This window comes from Pieris napi, chromosome 12 (assembly GCF_905475465.1).
Source record: "Pieris napi chromosome 12, ilPieNapi1.2, whole genome shotgun sequence".
NCBI lineage: Eukaryota > Metazoa > Arthropoda > Insecta > Lepidoptera > Pieridae > Pieris > Pieris napi.
Window position 1 is genome coordinate 11,597,277 of NC_062245.1, and position 26,216 is coordinate 11,623,492.

General features: G+C 34.0%; 1 protein-coding gene across 1 annotated transcript; it reads right to left on the reverse strand.

Annotated features, from left to right (window-relative positions):
- Positions 1-131: 131 nt before the first annotated feature.
- Positions 132-26,175, reverse strand: LOC125054902. The gene is made up of 27 exons (XM_047657048.1): positions 26,038-26,175; positions 25,698-25,759; positions 25,206-25,333; positions 24,092-24,230; positions 23,150-23,242; positions 21,952-22,045; positions 21,091-21,216; positions 20,228-20,460; positions 19,473-19,590; positions 18,390-18,522; positions 18,013-18,131; positions 16,940-17,052; positions 15,974-16,183; positions 14,965-15,076; positions 13,335-13,452; positions 12,828-12,967; positions 11,891-12,001; positions 9,751-9,852; positions 8,800-8,885; positions 7,741-7,887; positions 7,001-7,159; positions 6,336-6,436; positions 5,145-5,331; positions 4,239-4,430; positions 3,152-3,257; positions 1,956-2,091; positions 132-875 (listed from the first exon to the last, which is right to left on the reverse strand). The coding sequence occupies exons 1-27, from the start codon at positions 26,095-26,097 to the stop codon at positions 727-729; spliced, it is 3,474 nt and encodes a 1,157-aa protein (XP_047513004.1). The 5' UTR covers positions 26,098-26,175; the 3' UTR covers positions 132-726.
- Between the last annotated feature and the right edge of the window lie 41 nt (positions 26,176-26,216).

Here is a 26,216-nt window from a genome sequence, read left to right on the forward strand (position 1 = left end):
ATTGCGAAAACGATTTTTGTTAGAATCGCATGTTAAAACGGTACTGTTGACTTATTGTTACTAAAAACAATTATATTTAGATTTTGTTTACGAAAACATTGTTTCATTAAAAATGAAACAAGTACCATCTTTTAAATTTTAATAATAACACAAAACATCACAGAAATACAATTTATCAGTTCCATTTATTTTCTAAAGTACATTACAGACAACTCAAAGTTTTACTTACATCCATAAAAACAAAATCACATCGACAAACAGTTATCTATTACTGAGTCACACAAACAATTCATACACACCAATTTTAAATCAATACAATTTTTTATAATTGATTAATTTCTCTAAATAGACTGAAATTGTAGCATTTTCTTATTGAAAATTTAAAAAGAAAATTCTGGAAAACGCTGTTTAGTGGATGAACTATTTACTTGTAAATTTGGTAACAATTATAATTTACGTCACATGTGTTGCTGATGGTCCAGGACTTGAGAATGTTGAAAATTTTAAATATTCCCCCCATTAATAAAAACGAAACAGCACCTAGACTAGGTGAAACACTCTGTCTCTTTCTATCCCAATTAATAAACAATTTGACTGAAGGAAACAAAACCCTTTAGTTATCACGGTGCATTTTTTATGAATCGGTCTTTGGTTTGACAGCAGTAATATAAATAATAATACATTTCCGTTACGTTGAACTTATGAATTTGGGAAAGAGAATTTACATCACATAAGTGATGCTGGTGGCAGAGTGACGGCTCCATGACCTGACAATGGTGTGGGAAGGGTTGCAACGCCGCGTATCCATGCTCCGCGTTCACAGCAAAACGACTCGACATTGCTAAGCGCTCGCATGTATATTGTTGTTACACCCCCTAAAATATAACCTTATTCATAAAAATTTAAATTTCTAAAATTCTAAACCCCTCTAATACGAGAACATCCCAAAATTTATAAGCAACCTTGATACGTATGGACTGTCCCATAACTTAGAAAACACTTTGTTTAATTGTAATTTACAAAGAACTCATTATGACTGACATTACGACGAAAATTTTAACAAAATACTTCCGTATTTTGATGTCGGCTAAAAGCAATTAGTATAAGATCCCGATATACAACGACCTTCAACGAGATGCTTATTAATTGAAACGTATTTTATATTTAATTTAATATGTCAATAAATATAATCCATATGGGTTGCCTAGCAAATTTCAGTCCAGAGTATGTTTAATTAATATTTAAAAAAAAAAATTATAATTTGCATGTAGTAAATTTTTTTCAATCAATATTTTTAATCCGGGTAGTATTATATATGTATCACTATAACTTTCTTTTTTACTAAAGATGTATATATACTTTAGTGTCACAAATATACACAAAAATAATAAATTGATTAAAAACAACCTGACGTTTGCATATTCTATGGGCTTCATACTTTCGATTGGTATAGAATTTATCTAATAATCATACCGGTGAAATGATTAAAAAAAATTTTTTTTTTAAATATTAATTAAAATACTCTGGACTGAAATTTGCTAGGCAACCCATATGGATTATATTTATTGACATATTAAATTAAATATAAAATACGTTTCATTAAAAAAGCATCTCGGACCTCGGTGAAGGTCGTTGTATATCGGGATCTTAGACCAAATATGGTGCGTTTCTCAACACGAGGTCTTGGATTCAAGCTTGGGCTGTGTATTTTGTTCGAACTCTGCCTGTTTAAAATTTAATATATATTCCTATATATTTAATTCTAAGTCTGAAAATATTTACTTTAAGAGCAGTGTCAACTACCTGAGAGATCGTGCATTCGAATCACGGCTCTGCACAAATGGAATTATTTTATCCCCTAGCAAACGGATATCATATAAACGCCTGGGCAAAAAACCCTTTTAGTATAGAAAGTTGGGTATAGACTAAATGGCAACATGCCTAGAGGTTCTTACCGATTATAATCAGCTGCGTGCCGAGGTAGGCGAGGGCGTGGCCATGTCTCGGTATTGACATCTCCGTCTCTTGTTTCCACTGCCTCTCTTTCCAGTCCCATACATCTATTGCACCTACGCTACTTGGTGTTTTGTCCTGTAAATATAAAGAAAGAAAGAAAGAGAAAACTTTATTATATAGAATATACAGGATATTTAGATTAAGTAAAGTGCACTTCCTTTTTACATGTAAACCGTATTTTTCTTTATGATTTCTACTTAACACAAATTTATATTTAAACTATTTTTGCACAATAAGAATATTTTCTATCAGCATAGGACAGGTTCACAATATATTGTTTGAGATTTTTAGTAAATGTATGTAATGTTATTGATAATTTGTTTTAAATTAAACTAGGTTTATATTAAACTCGAGTAAAAGCTATGTGTTGAACGCCCGAATAAGGCACGGGTAACACATTCCTGTGTCGCTTTCATAGATTTTCCAGGCACCAAGGTTTTTGTGTATTTGTACTCTTACAGTGGTACAAATAAACGTGGTATAAAATGTTATACCAAGAATAAACTAAGAACAAGCAAAATGTATGCAGTGGTGTTACGACTATATACGGGTCTTGATGTAAGATTAAAAGTCAAAAATCATTTATTCATGTAGGTAATACAATGTACACTTATGAACGTCAAAAAAAAGAAGTATAAAAAAAATGCTTCTAATTTTACATTTACTGCCAGTTCTCAAATAAAGGGCGTAGGTAGAACGGAAGAAAAGAGGCAATAAACTCTCAGCCACTCTTTTTAATCGCCATGTTTTTTTTTTACACAATGTTTGTAAGGAGCTGCAACCATTACACCATGTTCCACATGACATCTTAAGTAATTAATAATAATAAAATAAATTAAAAACAAAGATTTGTCCTCTATTAGCAGGAGGCATGGAGGATTGCATCTGTTTCTAAATCAACCTTATTTTAAAGATGATCAGAAAAACAGATTCTATGTCTGACACATGTCGCTGATTTTTGATTTAAAGACATGCAGCGATATTTGCCTTTACCGTAATAGCAAGTGTTAATAGCGCACACAGAATGAAAATTTCATTATTGCTAAATAAAATGAAATTTTCATTCTGTGTGATTCGAACACACGCCCTTAGGATTTGTTGTCTATAAATAAAACATTATATTATATAGAAATACCTTATCAGATATTTTTCCAGCGCCACCGATAATGTACAGCTTATCGTTCATAGAAAATAAAGTTGCGAAACATCTCGGAAAGCGCAAACTATGAATTTCTGTCCACCTAAAATGAACACAATGACAAAAATTCACCTTAGTTGACTATTTAAATTGTATAAAGCCGCGTATCGACTACGCGCTCCAAGAGGGCGAACATTGGCGCGCGCTCCAGCCGCGCGAAATGGATACCACTTTGGAACGCGCGCCAATGTGTTCGTTGGAGCGCCCGAACGCGGAGCGGTCCGTTCCGACGGGTGTCGGTTTTTTACCACGCATCAATCGTGGCGCGCGCGCCAGTTGGGACGGACATATCGTATTTTTTTGTGTTTGTTGCGCTCCCAATTATGGATAACCAAAGTTGCCGTAAATTAATACACTGTATGGTACAAAAGAACTACTGTGGTATAATAGCAAAAGTTCTTCGTATCATAATAAATCGATTAGAGAAGATAAGAGATGAGAAGAAATGACGGTTTTAAAGATTTAGCTGATTTTGGTTTTGAAATATTTGTACAACTGGCTTCCATGATGAAGGGTCGAACACTGGAACAGTTGCCACGCGCGCCAGATGCGCTTAGTTGATATACTTCAAATATTTGGAACGCGTTTCACGGAACGCACTCTCGGCGCGGTCATTCATGGCGCGCGCGCCAGGAGCGCGTAATCGATACCCAGCTTAATACAATTAATCTATAAACACGTGATTATGTATGACCCAATTAATTGGTCTTGGGGAAAGATTCTACGTCGAGGCTCATAATGTCATATCCCGTATTTAGTATAATGTCGTATAACAAGGAGAAGAGGTCGCCCTAAATAAAGGTGGATAGATGAAATATAAGCGTTAGCAGGAAGGGAATGGAGAAAGAAAGCCATGCACAGATATATTTGAAAAAGGAGGAAGCCTTTACCCGCGAAGGGGGGGGGGGGAGCGTACTGACTGTGAATAAAATCTACCTCAACCAGGGTTCGAAACCACGACCTCAGGGTATAGTGGTGTGCCTAGCCTCTATCACTTCTAAATTATATAAGATAAATGCCATACTCATTAGTTTTATAGTTATAGCATTCGACGATCTTGCAGACAGGTCGTTTCTTCTCACCAGTCATGCCACCCGCTACCCAAATATAATCCCTGTACTTGACAGTTGCAACGGCCATCCTGGCCACGCCCATTGACCGTACTTCACTCCACGATCCTGTCTTTGGATCAAACTTTTCCACTGATCTTAATACTCTGGAACATACATACACCAAAACATCTTTAACGTCTTATACTATTTACTCGATGTTACGTGCTTACAACATTCGTATTAGGCAAGAGTTGATCTTGAATATTATAAATTCGTGTTTATATTCGTTTACTAAGTTATAGGAAATCGCGTTGTAGGAGTATCCTCGTAAAACTGAACAGTTAAAAACTAAGAACACGAATTTAATAAAGTAATTTAGTTTATTTTTATAACAACATAATTAAAACTGGTAAAAAATTTTGCTTAACTAATTATGGACTTGACAAATCATTTTAAATTTCACACTACAGAAATATAACTTGAGATATCTTCAGGGGAATTACCGGGTTATATGGACGATATCAAGTTATACGAAAACGCATTATAGGGTAACAGCGCGTTACTGTATGTCTTGACATTTTTATTACGTTAATAAAAAAATCCTTAGTAGTATATCAAATCAATATTTAGAACAAAAATCATAAAGTATATAATCAGACTTAGCTAACGAGTTAAAGTTTCAACATCGAAAATTTCTTAAGAGGGAGCAGACGGGCAAAAGGCTCACCTGATGTTAAGTAATACCGCCGCCCATGGATCAATGCCAGAGGACTCGCGAGTGTGTTGCCAACCTTTTAAGAATAGGTAAGCTCTTTTCTTGAAGGACCTTACTATAAATTTGAATCAGTAACATATTAGAAGGAGGCAGGTCCTCATACCTGCCCTTTTTATCCTGCCCTCCAATAGCGTATAGCGCCATTTTATGAACAACCAGCCCAAAATTCTTCCTCGGTATCGCAAGACCAGATTCGCTGAACCATGACCGAGTCACGGGCTCATAGCTCCACACAGTTGAGACCACAACTGACTTTCCTCGTAAGTCATCTTCACGAGGATCTGCACCACCTAATCGTAGTAGCAGCAAAAATTTTATTATTATCAATATGAAATATTCGGGTTTCATCATGTCTCGGGTTCGAATCCTAGGTGTTAGGCCAAAAATGAAAAATGGTATTGCTGTAACTTATTGCCGTGACAACGTCTAATAAATTGATGAACGCTGGTTGCACGCACGAAAAAGCACGACTCATTGTAGAGTTACGCTTACTGTACGCGTGCGCCGCATCATCGCATCTATCTCTCTTCCACTCGATTGGCCTATGCGTCCGAGGATTCACCTTCTTTGTATCCTTACAAAGTAGTGATAATTCAATAAAAATTATTCAATTTTATTCATAAAGTACGCAATTATTTCATTTCACTGTTATGACGTTGTCACGTTAAACTATCGACTTTACAGATAACCATTTTTTTATTTCCCCTGTCTAAAGCACTCCTTCGCCTCGTGAATATTAGTGTTTAAACCACTTGAATTCTCGTATCATAAACTCCTTGGGCAACAATTTGTTTTGTACAAAAACAACTGAATTTCATTTAATTCTTTATTTAATTTTATTATGATTATAATTATTGGGATAAAAATATATAGTCTAGTCGACAAGTTGAAAATGGTACAAAATAGAGATACTGCTCTTAAAATTATGTGCGATAGCTCATTGGATCCGGAATGACGTCTAGAAAAATGTGCCAAAAGCGTGTATTAGCACATAAAAAATTGCAAAAGTTATAAACAATTAAAGATAAAAAAATGGCATTTCGTTTTTTTGCCAATATTTAATAAACTATTAATATTTAAGAAATTTAAAAAAAAAGATTCTGAAAGAGGAGGAAATTTCCAATAAAAAACTCCCGGAACTCTGTCTGCGCGTGACATTTTTAGGATGCGCGCGTGGCGTTAAACATAATTATAAGAGCAGTATCTCTATTTTGTACCATTTTCAACTTGTCGTCTAGACTAATATGTTCCAGAAGCTTGAATATAAAGCTGTTAGTAGTAAATGTATACATACCGACTAGGAATACTCTCCCTCGAAGAAAGGCCACAGAATGATGATGTCTTGGCTCAGGAAGTTCCCCCACACTTTCCCAAACGTTTGTTACGGGATCAAACCTATATAATATTTCATACATGTATATTTTCCCAAGAACCCAAATCGTTATATATCTCGTTCCCAGGAAATCACAGAAGACCCAAAACTTATGAACAAACCCGAGCGTGACAATTGTCTTATGCACTATTTTGATTGGTTGCTAATTAGTTTCAATTCTGGAAATTTTTTAAGAACCAAGCGGATAAATCTCGACTCATCTAATATATAAAATTCTCGTGTCGCGGTGTTTGTAGTTAAACTTCTCCGAAACGGCTTGACCGATTCTCATGAAATTTTGTGTGCATATTGCGTATGTCTGAGAATCGGACAACATTTATTTTTCATCCCCTAAATGTTAAGGGTAGTCCACCCCTACATTTTTTTTTAAATTTTTTATGATACAGCATTAAAATACATACAACCCCTAATTTTTACCCCACTACCATCAACCCCTATTTTTAATTATAAATGATATACATGGCAAAACAAACGTTTGCCGGATCAGCTAGTAGAACTATAAATAAACCGTAATAAACGCTTTTGAAAAACCTTTTTTTATTTCTTATTGCTTGATTTCTGATTACCTGTATATATCTTTTCCGGTATTTCCGGCCACGCCATATGGTGTATGCGGGTCAATTCCACCAAATACAAGAACTGTCTCACGGTCCCAGTTGAAAAGTGAACCATCCACAATATAGTTCTTGTTTGACGGGCCTAATATGGATGTGGATAGCTTGTTCCTGTAAAATTACATTGTTCATATTTTATTAATAATTATTTACTTTATTGTCCACTTAAAGAAAATATTGTTGGGTACTAACTTTTAATCATTCTAGAATTCTCTGTGTAGAGAGAGAAAATCAAGCCGATCAATAATTTAGTTGGAGATTGACAATTCGACAAGGTCTTCGATTTGGTCAAATTGGTCTAAGAAATGGTCGATTTTAAGATATGCGCGTTTTTGTGATCACTTGTGTCAGAGTTTAAAAGTGGTTATATTAATAACAGTCGAGTTAATGTCATAGAAGTATTAGTGGCTGAATTTGTAACAAGTATATTTCATTAATAAAGATTATACATTCTTGTTTTGATATCTTCTTTTATCTCAGATCCCCGCTTGTTTTTGCCACATCTAAGAACTAAATTGCATGATATGCATATTCTTGCGCTTTGTTATGTTTGCTATGAGAAAGTCCTTATTATATGTCTCAGTCAAAAGCAAAAGCGACTCCTCTACCTTTTGGATTCAATGTTGGAACCAACGGAGAGTGTTCAAGCTCAAAGGGAATTTCCCCCTTGGCTAGTAAAAAAAAATACTTACATATTAGCTTTAGCGAGAGATTCCTTCGATTGATTAAAAAGTGACGCCTGTGGGCTGGAGATGATCTGAACTGAATTGAGTCGGTTAACGGCATCAGGTCGGGACATATTGTTGGTCTGTGGCCGTTGATCTACTGACTGCGAGTCTCTGTAAAATAGGTGAGATTACTAATTAAAAAGAAATAAATACAAACGTACCAGCGTGAACTAGAGTTTAACCCCCGTGGACGTCGAAGTTCGATAGGCGAAATAATTTTCAAGTTGAGGAGCACTAAGAAGTGATCAATCAACCGCTGTATTATTGTTTGTTTATTTCATGTTGTAGATACACACAACGCAAATCAACAAAAAGCTACCCAAAAAACGCACTTTCTTTGCCCATTTATCTTTAATCACTTTCTTTAAAACAAAATTTTCACTAGATTCAAAACTTTATACATTCTCTAACAATGTTAAACAGCATCTCAACCTGTCCTATGCTGAAACAGAATATATTCTTATTGTGCAATAAAAGTTTTATTACAACATGTAAGTGTTATGTAGAAATTATTGTCAAGTATCGTTAACATGCCAAAAGGAAGCGACTGGCTGCCCACAACACATAGAATCCTTGTGTGGGAGTGCACTGTTATTTTTACCTAAATATCCTTTATATTATTTATTTCGTAATCCTACAACTAACAAAAAATATAAATAGAAACAAACAATTACACTAAAAATATAGTCAAAGATGGGATACATAATATTTACAAAAGGGAAAAAACAATAAACATTATTCAATACATTTAACTTTATGTACGTGAAAGTGTGTGTATGTGGGGTAAGTTTACGATGCAGGTGAATTAGCGCTATGTATAATAAAGATTTTTCTTTTTTTTTTTCAGATGTCTTAATATAAATCGTATTTGTCAACTAAAGTATGTATTACACTTACTTGAGACAAGACTAACTTACAAAATACGCAATATTTATAGAACAATCTAATACCTACAGTTCTTCTGAACACCTAACAGTTAAAGAGAAGATGTATTCGGAGAAGATATTTGTATTTATGAAGTACCTCCTGTTTCCGGATAGAGCTGCAGTAGCAGCAGCTAAATAGCATGCTGCGACGCTATGCCGCTTCTGACTGCCCCGTCTTGTATCCTAGAAAATAAATTTTCTTTGTGAGAGCCCTAGATTTTAGAGACACCCGGCCCTCTGAGTAGCAGAGTGTGTGTGGAGTGAGTTCCACATTTCCTCACTCTATAGTATAGTACTTCGTGGTATGGGACAATAAGAAACATTTGCAGACGCAACGACAAAATCCATAAACGCTTGTTATATTAAAACGCGCGCGAAGATTGCGAGTTATTTTCCACTATTACAGTATAAGAGACTTTTATAAATAACCACATAAATTCTTATCGGCTATTTGACAGGACTAAGTCTAAAATTAATAAAATTATGCTGCATCCGATGTCGAAGACTCAGGATATAAAAAAAGAAAATAAAACAAAAAGTAAATAGTGAAACACGTGTGCTCCACAGCATAATGCTAAGCCAGGGGCAGTTACAACCACAACCTATTTGATAATTATTATTATAATTATTGAAGTTATACTTCTTTTGGCGAGTTAGGGAAATTATGAGGGTAAATTTTTACGATGCGCGCGCACACCGTCACAAAAAATCCGAAACCCTTAAGTTAGCATAGTCAACATTTTAAAATAAAAAATGTCCATTTCTTTAATTATCTAGAAATATTTTTTATGATATTTAAATAAACTTTATTTAAATAGATAATGCGTTATAATAGAACTTTCAATGTATTAAATACCTTCTTTCTACAAACGTATAATAAGGCGAAAAGATTTTATCATGTTACGTTAAGTATAACTTCTAACGCATGACATAAGTACACACACATGTTTTTTCAAATATTATTTTGTGTCTTTCTGTGTTTCGTTAGTGATAAATGTTATGTCTATGTTACCCCAATCCCTTAAGGATAACAATTAAAATTGCATACAGTAACTGTTGCGCTTGTTCCTGGTGTCTCACTTGTCTCGCTGGTCGAAGACACCAATTCCTCGGTCGAGTCTTTCTCTGGTGGTTCATGCACGTTGTTGGCCTGAAAGTCACTTTATAAGATTGTCTTGTGATACAGCTAAAATATAGTATTCGAATTACAACGCGAATATGAGCGACTTCTAAACATCGAGCACATATTGTTAGTTATTTTCAAAAGTATTATTCAACTTGACTAGATAAATATTAGTATTATGTTTGGTAACTGTTTACTTTAGCTCAAGATGTAGTAAATCAATCATGGTACACTGTGTTGCACAAGGGCCTAAGCCAAATGAACACAGGTTTTTATAAGTTACTATCTTGTAGAATACAAGAGTACAGAAAGATATTAGAGCGACTCATAGCCATGTGTTATACCTTTTTAGAATCCCTATTAAATGCGCCAAAACTTGTAATACAGGGTCACTTTTCGGTAGAGTAGTGGGGTCCGCAGTAAACAAAATGTTTTTGTTTGAAAAAAATTTATATCGTATAACTTAATATCATCTTCAATACACTCAATAAACAACTATAATAGTATGTGTAACGCAAGAACTCATCAGTACCAATCTAGTGGATATTATAAAATTATTAACATTCGCCAAAGAAAAGAGTCTTATATCTAGTTAATATTATTATGTAAATAAACACTAGCAGATTAAACCTGATGCGCGCGGATTAGGAGAAATTATCCAACCTGTTTTAAAAGTTCAAAGAGAACTAACTACACTATTCCAGTAAGCCATAAGAATATAAATTAAAGAAAATATAAACGAATAAAAAGAAAAAAATAATAAAAATAAATTACAATATTTTGTGGTTCAAAATTGCAGAGGTTAACTTGATGGTCCCTTTTCGTTGGCTTACGGTACAACAAGTGTTCTTGTATTTTGTGCTGGGCCTGTATTGAAATTTGGAACTGTTATTTATATAATTAGTTATACAATATACAGTAGTTAATAATATAGCGCAGCCTGTAAAGAAACTGAACAACACTGGATTTGTGTTGAATCAAATTTAAAATAATAATTAAACTTTGTAATTCGTTAATTATATTCAATATTATTTTTTTGTAGATCAGGGGGCAAACGGGCAGGAGGCTCACCTGATAATAAGTGATATAGCCCATGGGCACTCTCAATGCCAGACGGCCGGCCGGCCTTTTAAGGAATTGGTACGCTCTTTTCTTGAAGGACCCTAAGTTGAATTGGTTTGACTATTGGTAAAAGCTAGGGCAGTTTTGTCCTCGTAGCGTGGTCGGAAGGTCGTGCGTTCGAATCACGGCTGTGAAGCTATGGATTTTACTATCTATTTGAGAAATAAACACTCGCTCCCAGGATGACGGCAAACATTACAAGGAAACCTTTGTAAACTCAAAATCGACGAAATTCATCAGGCGCAGAAGTCTGATCAAAAAAACCCCAAGATCCGAAGACCAGCGTTTAAAAAAAATGTAATTGTTCACTTATGAAACTCTTACTGACTCTCGTGTTAAATGATAGCTTTATAGAACACTAAGTAATTTATCAAAACATATAATGAAAAACTGAAATTCAAATTCCAAAAAAATTTAAGAAATTTGATTCGAATAGCCCCCCTATAGGGCATGGGCTCCGCGTTCGGAAACACTGCCTTAGACCCAAAAAGTTGACAGCTTAAGTTAGTTACAGAACGATAATTAATTACCTACTTGCTTATTAAAAAATAACGATCTGAGGCCAACATCAACGGTTGTAGCATGTACAAAATCATGTATTTATACTTGGTATATATAAGTTATTGAAATAACAGTTGAAAATTTAACTTAATTTTGACAATCAACATACTTTGAAGTTTCATAGTAAATAAGATGAAACTCGATTGATTGGCTTGTTCTTTAATCCGTGTCCTTAGTAAACTTTAAGTTAAACGATCGTTAAAATACTACTAAATATTTTTTCTTTGATTATTGTTATTTTGTGTGTTTATGTGTGTGTGTTTTTGTTTGTAATAAATTATATGTATATGATATATATAGGTCTATGTCTATATAAACATAAAATTATAATCTCCTTTTAGAGTTCTAAAAACAATGGCTAACTAAAAAAAAATATATTTACATTCATGGATTGCGTCGGTTTCCTTTCCATTTCTGGGCTGTTTCTTGTTTCATGAGATCTTGTTACATCAATTGGTGTTCTATCAAAGGACTGTGTAGGACTTTTCTGTATCTAAAAACGATAAATTAATTACTTATAATAATAATACAGGGATAATATAATTTTTCCACCGCCGGAATAATCCCAAAATAGTTAGACGAATCTATCAAATTGATAGAAATCCAATTTTTTTTATTTTGAATTTAGAACACGTAGGTATTGTAAAAACTTCTTTTGGTTTTGCGCCATTTCACATATTTTTTTGTGCTCATTATAAAATTCAATATGGAATAAATATGTTAATAGATATGTAGATATAATATAAAATGTATGTATAAGTAATGTTACTTCATTAAAAAAAATACATTTTCATTTGTAACAAAACTTATAGCTGGACTTTATAACTGAAAACGTGATATTTTAAATTTGATTTGACTAAATAATGGCCATACGCATAGTCCATTTTGTACATTAATTATCTATCTTAATTTAATTTATTTATATTTATTTATTACTGAAATACATACATTATCCTTACAGACTATGCCAATACGATAATGTCGTGAAACATTAAATAAAATATAATAGGTACATATATAATATTAAACACAATATACACAATATCGCTACTGTGAATTCACTCTGCGAACATATAAATATGTCGATAATGTCTGACAGCAGAATGCGCAACGTCTTTGATAACGGGGATCTGTGCAACAGACTGGTTCCTGCCCTTGCCCTTGCATGATTAGTTAACGATTCCTATACAGTAGGTCCTTTTTCTCCAAGAGTCCTTCGTCCTTCGTCCTTTAACAGTCGGTTAAAGGTCGAGGTCATGAAATTGCCCAAAGGCTTGTACTTGAAGATTACAGTTAGTCTAAATAAATACTTATTTCACCTTCGCTTGGTTTCCAAAGAATTCGCTCATCGTTGGAAATTTCTCAGTATCAGTGAGCCCCATCAACACAGCCGGAGTGGGGAAATCTATTTTGGGTCTGCGCATTTCCATTTTGTCTTGATCTTTTCCGCGAAAACTGCCTGATGACGTTATACACATTTTACAATAAATTTACGACATATTATTGACATGTATTAAGGAAAATAAAGGCGTGGAGATAAAAATCTCAAACTACTGAACCGATGACTCAAATATTTCCTAAGTAAATTTGTATTAGATCAAGCGTCATCACGATATTACTTCCGATTCCGAGAAATGTATGAACAAACATACAATTGCGAAATGTACACGTGCATGGAAGTTTATCAGTCATATTATGCAAATCCAATTAAGAATTGGTTAAAAATTAGAAGACATTTAATTGATTATGACATGAGACTAAATAACTTTGGCGTAACAATTTATAAAAGTAAACAAATGTTTTGGTATAAGTATTAAATTTGGTACCCGGTGCATCATCATTTCTCCGAGGTGGTTGCATCATGGCCATCTGCTTGTACATCTGTTCCTTTGGCACCATAAACTGTTCTAGATATTTCAAAAACTCTTTGTAAGTCACATGATTCTGTGGAGCGAAGACAGTTTTATGAAACGATGAAAATTTCGGACTTGACGGAAACGGGTTGTTGTTGTTCAATCGATATCGAAATTATTAATCATAATTAAATAGAACAAAATCGCGGTGTCTTATGGTTTACATTCTCCTACTCCCGAGGTATGTAAGACTGGAATGACTTTTATATTATATACACTTGCGAACCTTCTGGCAATGTGAGTGACCACGGGCGGCGGTATTCCTTACCATCAGGTGAGCCTCCTGCTCGGTTACCGCATGTTATAATAATTATATAAAAAAAGATGAAAAATAAAGATATTCGGGATAGACGCATCCAAAGTAGCGGAGTAAATCAATTTATAAATCTAAATATGTTTCAAGGCTCGTCACAGGTAACTTTTTTATTATTTTTACTTGATTGTGATGTCAGTGAACCGACTCTAGTATTTGTTAATAAATAGATATTTCTTTAAATATGTTTTTAACTCCTATATTGTCGCTCTAGAATGATAACCTCGTATGTCTAGAGAACCAAACATTACAGAAAACGAAAAAACTATTTCATTTCGTCAATGTTTGTTAAAATATTATTGTATTTTTGTCCATAGTTTTAGATGGTAAAAAGGACTTATTTATTAATAACATATATAAGTCCTTACTTCATGATTGTACCAGTTAAATGACATAAGAGTCTAAGAATAAAAAATAAATGGTTTTTGACATACGAGGTTATCATTCTACAGTGATATGACGTATGAGGCAAATTTACGTCTCTTTTATCACTTTTTAAAGAAAATATTTTGCGTCTACTAAATCGAAACAATAATAATTTCGTAGTGAATTAAACCCAGAACTTCCAGGTACGCCACTGTACTTGTTTTAGGGCCTTGAATTCCAAGAATATCAAGTTTCCTCGTTTGTGTTTTATCAATTTTCGGAATTGAATTATTTGAACAAAACGTGCGTGCTATTTATATTGGTGACATAACAAAATTTTGCATTTGTCGACAATATTCTATAATAAATCACGAAAATGATGATACCGTCGGTATATAAATAACTGCCATATTAATTAAATTAATAAAACTTTTTAATAAACTCCAATTTCCTTTTTTCCTCCATAGCGACAAATGGACATAAAAAACTCATGACATGCAATTTTAAAAATATAAAATGTATTTGTTTGGTCATCATTTGTTTTTCATAGGCAAGTAGATGACCAGCCTTCCATGCCGTCGACTATTAGACAATGTTAAGATAAAGAAATGCCGGTTTCCTTACGATAGTTTTATTCACACGAGTGTGTGTTAAATGGGCACATAGACAGAAAGTCCATTGGTGAACAGCCGGGAACCGAACCTACGACCCTCAGGGATGATGGTGGAACGCTGAAGCCACTAGGCCAGCACCTCTCTATGTGCAGTGAAACCTATTAATATTACTATTTCTATAACGAATATAGACTTGTGATATTTTGCAATATTTACAATAAGGTATCTAATATATAAAAAAAAACAAAACCTTTTCCTCCCCTATCCAATTCCTCTCAACTGGTTCGGATAAGCCAAGAACATCGATCCAATGATAATAATTCTTTGAATTGTTTCCATACCAATATTTTATAATCACGTAACTGAAATAATTAATTAACTTTAAATATATAAATACCTGTGTCAAGGTTCCCAGCTAATTCATGACAAACATAGTAAACTCCATAATAATATACAATTTAATTACTTACTTTTTTAATTACTTTTGTTTTTTCAACTGTTTGAGTGCATGAGTGCATAAGTGTGTGAGTGAGTGAGTGAATGAGTGAGTGAGTGATTAATTGAGTGAGTGAGTGAGTGAGTGATTGAGTGAGTCAGTGAGTGAGTGAGTGATTGAGTGAGTCAGTGAGTGAGTCAGTGAGTGAGTCAGTGAAATATGTAACTAATATTAGGAGAAGCATCTCCAACTCTGCGTAAGGTGTGTTCATAAGCCAGTCCTTTAATCTTAATTAACGAATAGTGAATTTAAAATGTAATCGCACCAAATATTTATCACGAATACTAAGTTAAGTTATAACTTATTAGCTTAGTTTGTGCAAATTCCACTGTATTACCATATATTTTTTTTTTTTGCTCTCAAACATCACACACGTTAAAATGAGGTCAATCAGATACTTATGGAAGGATAGAAAGGATATCTGTGAAAATGACATGAAAACTTAAGGCGAAGCGCTAACTAGATCTGTGCAACTTTCTCATCTTGACGACTCATTGGTCTAGTGGTACGAATCCATGGGTCCCGGGTTCGATCCCCGGCTGAGACGAACATCGATGTGATGAGCATTTGGTGTTGTGCTTAGGTCTTGGGTGTTTAAATATGTATTTTATGTCTATCTATCTATAATATGTATGTATATCCGTTGCCTAGTACCCATAACACAAGCTTCACCAGCTTCGTATGGGACTAGGTCAATTGGTGTGAATTGTCTTTATAAAAAAAATAAATCATCAATGGTATTTATTTATTAGTTCCTACTCACGCTAAACCATCATCAACCAATTGCTGAACATCTGGTTCGTTAACTATTTCCAGTATCTCTGCATTGTCAGGGTTTCGTTTAATATCCACAAGTTGCCATGGAGATATCAGACCGAAGCGGACACATCTCATGACGTCTGTTGCGAACCGCTTTCGAGAGGTCCAGTCTCCGTACAACCACCTCACACCAGCCATCAAAACCTCTATTTCACTGAAAGTAGATCATTAACTGTTTTATGGTTTCAGTGTCTCAGACTGTCTGACTGGTGAAGATCAAAAAATAAACATCTGGCAAAGAAAGCTGATCACCAACTGACACACATAGATAATGAATACCAGGGATTGTGATCAAGTAAAAAATATCCTTAAAAGCATAGCGTATTATTTATATCTTTATATATATAATTCTTCTGTGAGTGTGTATGTCACTGAACTTCTCTCAAACGACTGGACCGATTTTGATGAAATTTTTTGTGTGTGTTCAAGGGGATCTGGGAATGGTTTAGATTCACAAATAAGCCCGGCAGGTGGCGCTGCAGTCGGTACTTTCATACTTTAATATCCTAATAGCTTGAAATATCATGCAGGACAACGTCTGTGGAGTCCACTAGTATTTTTTATATAGAACAAGGGGCAAACGGGATGCTCATCTGATGCTAAGTGACACTCTCAATGCCGGAGGGCTCGAAAGTGTCCGTTCTTTTAAGAACTGGTACGCTCTTCTCTTGAAAGAATCTACGTCGTATTGGAAAGCTGGCTGGTTCGAAGGGCAGCCTGTATAACCGCAATAATAATTATTTTAATATTTACATAATTGGCCATTTCAAGTGCTTAAATTTGCTGCAATAAGTTTCGTGTACTAAAATAAACCAGTAGAACCTAATATAATTTATAAATTATGTAATGGCAAATTTAAGCAGTGCCCTAATGAGGTCACTATGCTTTGTGTCCCTAGGAATATACAAACCTCGCAACACAGATATAGTTGGACTTCAAAAACGTCATAAGTTCCTCTGGTTCCAGATCAAGAAAATCGCTAGAAGCTACTAGAGGCAGAAAGAATCTCTTCACTCGAGGTACCTGTAAGAGTTATTATTTTAATTAAATGTGAAATAAGAACCAAGTTCAAGCGATTTCTTGCTTCTTCTCTGAAATTCTTTCGATAAAAAATCGAGTACTATTTGGTTACTGTAAAGTTTAGATTAAATATTTAAAAAAAAAAACCAGTGCCGCGACAATCTTTGTTATCTGTTTTATCATTTTTTTCTGATTTATCACCACCCGACGCCGTCAATTTTGGGTCTAACGTTTTCTCACGATGCTTCCCTTCACCGAGTAAGAGTTAAATGCGCATGGAAAGTAAAGTCTGTTGATGACAGGGTTCGAACCTATGACAGAGATGAAAGTAATGCGACTTTCATCTCAAGCCACTAAGCCAACACTGCTCAGATTTTATATAGATTTCGGTTTGTTGATACGTCAAAACTACAGGCTGAATTACATACAATGGGAACATAGCACCCATATCATGTCATACAATCATTTATTTTATTTCCAGTATAAGGAATACTGGCTTCGGTACCAAATATTAAGTTTCTAGATAATTTCTAGAAGTAGATTTTTGATGAGTCAGCAAGCAGCTTTAAAATATTAATATACAAAGACATCTTTGACCTAAATTTTAAATCCTTTACAAGCTTTTGCACATATTACGTATATTTATATATATATATATATATGTGCCAAATTTTATGTTATTAAATACTTTACTAACTGTTTAGGGGTAAAAATCTGGGCTTATCTGTATCTATTTCGCGATCATTTGTTTTTACAAATATACAAGTAGGTAGGCCTTGTGTGCATGACACTTGCCGTCGATTTGGATCTAAGGCCGGTGCACTCGCGATTTTTCCATAATTCGACCGATTGTTAAATACGCACACAAAAAGTCCATTGGTGCAAAGCCGTGGTATTCGAATCTACGCCAACACTGCTCTAGTCTGGGTCGAATCAAAAGTTGTTAAATAATATAAAACTTACCATAAGTTCCATTACGGGAGTCAAATGCTGTACTCTCGCTCCTCTATACAAAACAAACGCTGAATCTTCATTAAATATATTATCATTGGCAATAAAAGCCCAACATTGATCTTCTAAATCTGTCTTGAAAAAAGGTTAAATTAAGTATTTAAAAATATATTTGCAATTCGGCAAGCTTACCACATAAATTAAATAATTAATAATCTCAGCCGTCAGCTAGAGACGCACAATTTCGATGTTGTTGTTTGACATCGTTCATGTCGCAATGGAATTACGTGGTACTCAATATTAAAATCTGGATAACTTTTTGCTTGCAAGTTCAAAACTTACTTACAAATTCTTGAATATACGGTAGGTACTTTAGTTAAAAAACATACCTTTAATTCCTAAATATTGACTTCCGGAAAATAAATCAAGAACATTTTCCCTTTTCAACAGCTTATTGCTCTCTAAGCCGCTTACAGTCATCCACTCGTAAATTATTTGGAAAGCTGTTGGCTTTAGATTACTCTAAAAATTATTAAATTATTGTAATATAGTAGTTATCTACCAACATTGAGGTCACATGTTCTTAACATTTAGGTGGTAACAATTGTTTTTTTTAAAAGAGGTGAGATTCAGAACGTAGCAATATAACTTCTGAATGTCACAATACAATACAATGCTTGTAGTTTATTGTTTATCACAATGCAAAATTGTAAAATGACTGCTTCACGGCTGATTTGAGCGCGACCGCGCGGCGAAAACCGCTGTGAGAGGACGAAAAGTGAGTTACAGAATCGCAAAGCAGGAGTCAGACTCAGAGTGTATATAGCAAGGCTATTCGCAAGGCCAAAAAGAAAGTTGACGTCGTGTCACAAAAGAAGAAGAATGTCGAACAGAACGGAATATCTTAGACATCACTTATGTACTTCTAAAATTCTTAAACTGTATTAATGCCAATAAATGGCTAAATGTTTATAAGACCTATTAAATAGTTTAACTTTTAATCTGTGGTTTAAAAGCTTGTGTCTATACAAGATATATATATGTGGTAGCAAACGTCGTTTCAAAACACCTACCACTACCATATATTAATACGAAATTAAAAGTACAATTGTCGCAAAACCTGTCAAAATATTTCCCTTCATTGCCATTGTCATTGCCATTTATATTAGACTGAGTTAAGTCTTAAAATAAATAATTACGACTGGCAATATATGTAGGTGGTAGCTATAAATTTTAATAACGTGTTGTAAGTTGTTAGAATTTAATAGTTGATACGGATAGCTTCCCGCAACATCACGCTTGTGGAATTCGTGGATTTTGGCAAGATTTGCGAAAATATATATCATACTGTATAAATCCTTTCCACATTAATGCACAAATTTGTTTGATAGTTTTTTAGTTCATCACGTTACACACATACGCAGGACTTGATTTAGTAAATATTAAAGACAAACACTTGACACGTCACTTACAATAGGTAATTCAATTTCCCGCTGACGATTCTTGCTAAATAATGACGAATAAATTTCAAGTACAATGCGATGACAATGGAATTCTTCATTGCCGATATGGACGATACAATCGGTGTTTCTAGAAATTTAAAATATTGGAAATCATTTGGTAGTTTGTAGATTGCGTCCGATGGTTTATCATTCTATATCGTAACAATATCTTTGGGTAAACACTACGTGCATTCGAATATTATATATAGTAGCTTTTTTATAATGAAAACCAAGGAAATATCAAACTTTTGATGAAATAAAATCAATCTAATGTTTTATTGGCGTGTTTTGGTATTGCAAACTAAATAGTATCAAAAAAAAAATAAAAGCGTAAAATAATATTGCCTTTCCTACAATTTTGTCTCCTTTGGAGTAGACTCTTGGGTCGTGGGGTTCAAGTGCACAGACGCTAATTAAATATTGAAGTAGGCGCCTTGAAGATAGTACCCCGGAGCTGGTGCTTTCCTCGCTCAAAGTATCGCAGTACAGCGAGCAAATTTTGCCAGCGTTAATGTTACAATGTCACAGAGACAATACTTTTTAAATTTGTTTTAATTTTCCATTTATAAATAGTTACTATTATTATAAATTTACAATACCTTTCGAGTAGAAAAATACTAAATAAAAACGTAACGAATACTCCTATACAATATATTAATAAAATAGATTTCAATTTTCCGGTGTTCCTGCTAAAACCCGTTTTGTCAATTTGACAAAATACTTACATATTATTCAAAATCCTTCTATAGAACTCCTGAAACAAATCCTGTTTCTTCGGCAATTGCACACAAGTCCAATCTACCGGTTCGGTCTGTCCATATCCAAGACTGGATAGATTACATCCTTCTTGTATTTTAGTTTTTTCCTTTATATTCCTGTCCATTACCGTTTTAACATGACACACAGTAGGATTCGTTTTGTGGCCATATTGCAGATGTGGTTCTGGGTGATTCTTGTACTGTGAAATTTCAGCAATTAAATTGTTAGTAAAATTTTTTTTTTACCGAATTATTTTACACGCGAAACGTCGGTTAAATTTAAAATTATGAAAAATAATTGTAAATACATAACTTCAATCCGGTAAAAAATTGTTTTATTAATAGTGTAAAAGTTATGTCAATAAAATAACATACTAATTAAATTGTTTTTTTTAAATAAAAATTGTGTCTTAGGGAGGAAATGGTGTTTTCAATATCGGAGACTTGGCACATATCATGACCTCCAAAACGCTATCAACTACTATACACTAATATAAACATTGCATTGAAGTCTGGAAGACTTGGCTTTGTCTACAACCGTCTCACAAAATCGTCTCTGAATCTCAGATTATAACCCAATTTTAGACACTTAAATATATGTCCGATTTCACGTTCGCCCAATAGTTTCTAAATCGTTGCATGGTACCCAAACACAAGCTTTTTATTCAGAAATATTTCCGTAGAAGTAATAGAAATCAGAACACAAAACTAACCATAAAATTATTAGCTTCAAATACAATATTTTTTTTGTCTTTATCATTCCCGTGTAACAATGAAAATGAATGAAAGTGATAATGAATGAAATGAATGAACAATACACACTCACTTACATTGGCATTTATAATTTTGTTATACTCATTATTTAAGTCTTCGCCATTTCCTTCAATTTTCACTTTTACCTTTGCTTGTGTTGGATCAGCCAGAAGGACTCCAACGGTTGATGACTGAAATACTACCTACATTTTGTTAAAAAAGTACCCTGTACTCAAATAATTGATAGTATTAATCTGGCTGCAATTGGATAAAAAACTTTGATTTGAATGTTAATTAAGAAATATAATATAATGAAAATTCCCTTCAAGAATTTTTCTAAAGACCCAACTGTTTTAAGGCCATTATATTATATTTCCATTTACTACCAGTTCGCAAGTCAAGGGCGTAGAGCGGGCAAGAAGAACTGGCAAGAAACTTTCCGCCACTCTTTTTAATCGCCAAGTTTTGAGTCATACAAATTGTTTGAACTGGAGCAAATCAATCCCAAGGATTGGGATCAAATGGTCCTATTTAAGTATTCGTCAAATTTATATAAAATTTTTATTGATTAATTTTCGTTTAACGAGGGCTTTGAATTTATTTAGTGATAATTCTCTAATTACGCTTGGGAGTTTGTTGTAAAAACGAATACAATTTCTATATAAGGAGTGGTTAATCTTCTGGAGCCTGATTGGTCGTACACTCAAATTCTGTTTCGCGTATTATACTGGTGAATATCAGCATTTGTTTTAAAATGGTTTATATTTTTTTGTACATACAACAAGGCTTCAAGAATATAATATATTATATATAGTCAGGTATCACTCTCAACTGATGAACTGAGGAGGCTCAACTGATACGCCAACAACTGGAAACTCAAACTGTTAGAAGGCGAGTGCGTTGCCGGTCTTTTAGGAATCGTTATGATCGCTACTTACTTGATTAGATTGCACTTTTAAATTTCCACTTGGTGTTGGTTTGAAAGGAAATGTTGCATTTTTCTGATGTAATGTATCAGTAGAACTGCATGTACTACAAAAACAATTTCTGTTACAATTAAATAAAATTAGTTTACCTACGCTATCTACTTAAAGTCTTGATGTGGGTGAGAAACCCAAGTGTACTCTAAGCACTCGGTTTCTTTGTACCAAAGGGATATAGGTTGTTTGCAATACCAAGGGCCAGATCCAGTCTACACAGATTCTCATTAACAAAGACTTTCCGCTTACTGATTGCTGTCGTGTCAGTGTCGGACACTCAACATTATATTTTCGCAGAGTGAGTTCACAGTACGATACTGTGTATATTATGTATTTAAAAACAAGTGACGCTACAACCTTTGCAGGTCTGGGCCTCAGATATTGTATATCTGTTTCATGTTCATTTGTCAATCTAATAGGCAAGTAGGTGATCAGCCTCCTTTCCTTCACCGTTCGAGCGAATGTTAAATGCGCACATAGACAGAAATTCCATTGTTACATAGCCAGGGATCGAACTTACGACCTCGAGAATTAGAGTCGCTCGCTGAAGCCACTAGGCCAACACTGCTCTGTATATGTATTAAATATTATTTTATATCGTATTGGTTTATAATAAGAATAGTGAATGAATTTTTTGTTAACAAATGTTTATCACTTCAGGTCTAAAATTTTATACGTTTCTTTGATCATTTTCTTGGTATCAACCTACTTCCCTGAAAGATTAACACAGAAAGTTCGAAACGATTTTTGGCACAAGAAATGTTGGTTTCCTATCGATGTTTTCCTTCGCCTTTTAAGTAAGTTTTATTTTGTATAGAAAAATCAATTTTAGCAGCGATTTGAAGACCATTGCTAGTCACTACCATAATACAGCCCTGCGATTCTGTAACTCACTTTTCGAACTCACACAGCGGTTTTCGCATCGGCGGTCGCTCTCAAATCAGTCGTGAAGCAGTCATTTTATGATTTGGCATTCTGTTAAACAATAAACTACAAGCTCCCACCTTTTCAGAATGCCAAATCATAAAATGACTGCTTCACGACTGATTTGAGAGCGACCGCCGATGCGAAAACCGCTGTGTGAGTTCGAAAAGTGAGTTACAGAATTGCAGGGCTGCTTACTGAATATATAATTATGTATGGATGTTAAGGTAACCTCGACATATCAGTTTCAGTTGGCTCTCCATAAGTGTAATCCAATCGTGATGCATACAATTCCGGATTCATGTCGATTTTTCTTTTCATTTTCCTTCAAAAATATAATATTAAATATTAATTGTCGAACTATAACATGGCAACAGAATAAAATGGTTATACATAACATATGGAAGGTCATTTTCGCCTGTTTAAAGATATACATATTTACTTTTTGACTATGTTTTTTTATTTACTCACGAGTTTCTTTAATATTTGAGAAGTGCTCAAATAGTTTTTGATGAAAGATTTTTTATACTCAAACAATATTATCATATAAATAAGTTTGTGTTTTGTTGCCGGACAGACGGCTAAAAATCTAGTGTTAGTAATTGCTTAGTGTTAATTCTAAAGCTATAGGTCATAAGTCATACTTTTCTAAAATAGGAACAGGGTGTACCTTACATATTATATGTTATTATGTCAATCAAATTATCGCCTTCAAAAGTATATGAATATCGCTACAAAACGTGCAAGAAACTATCAATAGCGCTTGACTTGTCAAATGATATAAAGTGTTAAACGCACGGGAACTAATACTTTTCATAAACTTTACAAGCTTTTTAGCTTTTAATCAAATCATAATTTTTATATTTATATAACACAACGATACGCCAATAAAAGAAAGTATGAAAAAATCAACAAAACAGACAAGAAACTTAACAGCTAAGTTTTGTTTTACATTGCCTCAAGAACGCAAGGCCGATGATGCAAAAAGTACTGGAGGCCGAAGACCAGCGGGTGAATCCTTGGATGGCCCCCCACTATGACCCACAGATGACCTGACGAGGTTGAAGAGAACCCCAAGAGAAATTTAAGGGGGATGCCTATGTCCAGCTGTAAACGTCACGGCTGAAACGAGAATGTTTATACTAAATATTTATATATGCACTCATATACTTACTTCCCTCTAAAATTCCAAGACATGTGCGGTGTCTCAATCAAACATCTAGAATATCTCTCCAATGTGTCGCCCGAACAATCGTAGTCTATATAGTCCGTTGGGTACAGACAGCTGTTTTTATTATTAAAATAATCGAAAGCTGAAACGTTCGTACAGTTTACAAGTTAGTATTATATAAACAACTATATAATATGTATAATATATGGCTTCACACTAGTTAAGTTTGGAGGGATGTTCAAATAAATGAAACTTTGTTAGAAGCTGGGTGTCTCTGGCTTTAATCGTTTAAAACATGAGCTTATAACTAACTTAAAGTTAGGGGTAGCAACGCTGGATTAACAAAAAACTAACTTAAGCCAAGTTAAGTGTTCTTAAATCTGACACTTCTGTTACCATTGGACATTATCGGAAACGAGAATGTTATATTACAATTTATGAATATGGGAAAAACCAAAGGGGAAATTTTGGCTTGAATTTTGCGACGATTGGTATTTGGTTTGTGCTTCTAATTATTAAGTAAAATATATATATGTAACTTAACTAATGTTAGGTTACCTAAGTCAAGGCCCGGTTTTTTTTAAATTTCGGAAATATATATAATCCTATAATGTGATTTTAAATCAATCCATTATTTCACCAGTTTATTCGTTGCAATAATACAATACTAAATTACTATTGGAGCAGTTTTGGCCATGCGGCTTCAGCGGCCGACTCTCATCCCTGAGGTGGTAGGTTCGATCCCCGGCTGTGCACCAATTGAATTTCTTTCTATTAACAAACGCTCCAATGGTGAAGGAAAACATCGTGAGGAAACCGGCTTGCCTTTATAGTCCCAAAAACATCGAAGGCGTGTGTCAGACACAGGAGGCTCACACATGCCGTCGACGTGAATCTCGTACTTTATTGGCCCATTAATTTTTAATCATAGACTAATATGTAACGAAGTAAAAATATAATGCTTCTTAGTATTTAAAAAAAACATTGGTAGGTTCCGGTTGTATGGTTAATTTGTCAACAACTTCTTTGACCTTCCCCTATACTTGGACTATCGGAGATAAGAGATAATCGCCAGCAAACACTCCAGTTTTCTAATATATTAAAAAAAGTCACTTACAATAATCACTCGTTTTGGTTAAATCGGATAAAGAATTGCTTCTATGAATCTTTGGTCTTATAATTATTTGATAATGTTCGTGAACTTGTCTAAAGTGCTTATGTCTTCGCCTTATTTCGCTACCACTTCTGAAAATTATATAGTATGAAACAATTATTGTCTGTCAGACATTGTATATTTGTGACATGTTCAAGCTAATATTATTGAAAGCGCATTTTTATTATCGAACAGGGGGCAAAAGGCAGGAAGGTCACCTGATGTTAAGACAGGCTAGCAAAGTGCGTTGCCGGCCTTTTAGTGCGCTCTCTTCTTTAGTTCGATGTTGATGTTCGATTCGATGGAATTGTTCGTATTTTGAACCTAGGAAATAGTGCATCACATATCCCTATTTGTTTATGTTTTTGACATGACATACTGCTCATGTTCCAATCGGGGTTACTAATTAGCTATATTAGAATTTGATGTAAGAAAACATACAAAATATATATTTACTTTTGAAAATTACATCTAGTACTCTTCCTCTTTGCATTTGAAATATCGTCAGTGCCGTTTATCTGAAAAAAAAAACAGACAATTGTTATCAGTTAGTTAAAACCTATATGGGGCTAGGCTAGAGCGTTAGACAGAAGCGGCTATCAGACAGAAGAATCTTTCAAAATTCGACTCACTCGTACGAAAATATTTAGAAGAAACATTGAACACAATAATCGTTACGGTACAGACGACTTACTATAAAAAAATATCCATGACAGAAAAGAATTTAAAGAGATTTGATTGTATGGAACTTTTGTATTAAATTTTTGTATGGGATTCGTATAATTTCTAAACGTACCTTTTCTAAACTGACACTCTTTTGCATTTCAAATTCATCGAAAGAGTAATATAAAAACATATAACATAATGTAGTAAGAATGTTTTTTAATGAAACTAAAAGAGCCCTAACCTCGTGTAAAATTTTTGACAGATTGAAGTTTTCGCGTAACTCTGTTCATGTCAAATGATTCCAAAAGG

What these genes read in the sequence shown, in the direction of transcription:
- LOC125054902 (XM_047657048.1), bottom strand. Translation starts at nt 26,097, where the DNA reads ATGTTTTTATATTACTCTTTCGATGAATTTGAAATGCAAAAGAGTGTC. An exon ending in TCAATATTTAGGAATTAAAG is followed by an intron (nt 18,132 to 18,389) that starts GTATGTTTTTTA and finishes TTTTCAAGACAG; the next exon opens with ATTTAGAAGATCAATGTTGG. An exon ending in TCTTTGGAAACCAAGCGAAG is followed by an intron (nt 12,002 to 12,827) that starts GTGAAATAAGTA and finishes TATCGTTTTTAG; the next exon opens with ATACAGAAAAGTCCTACACA.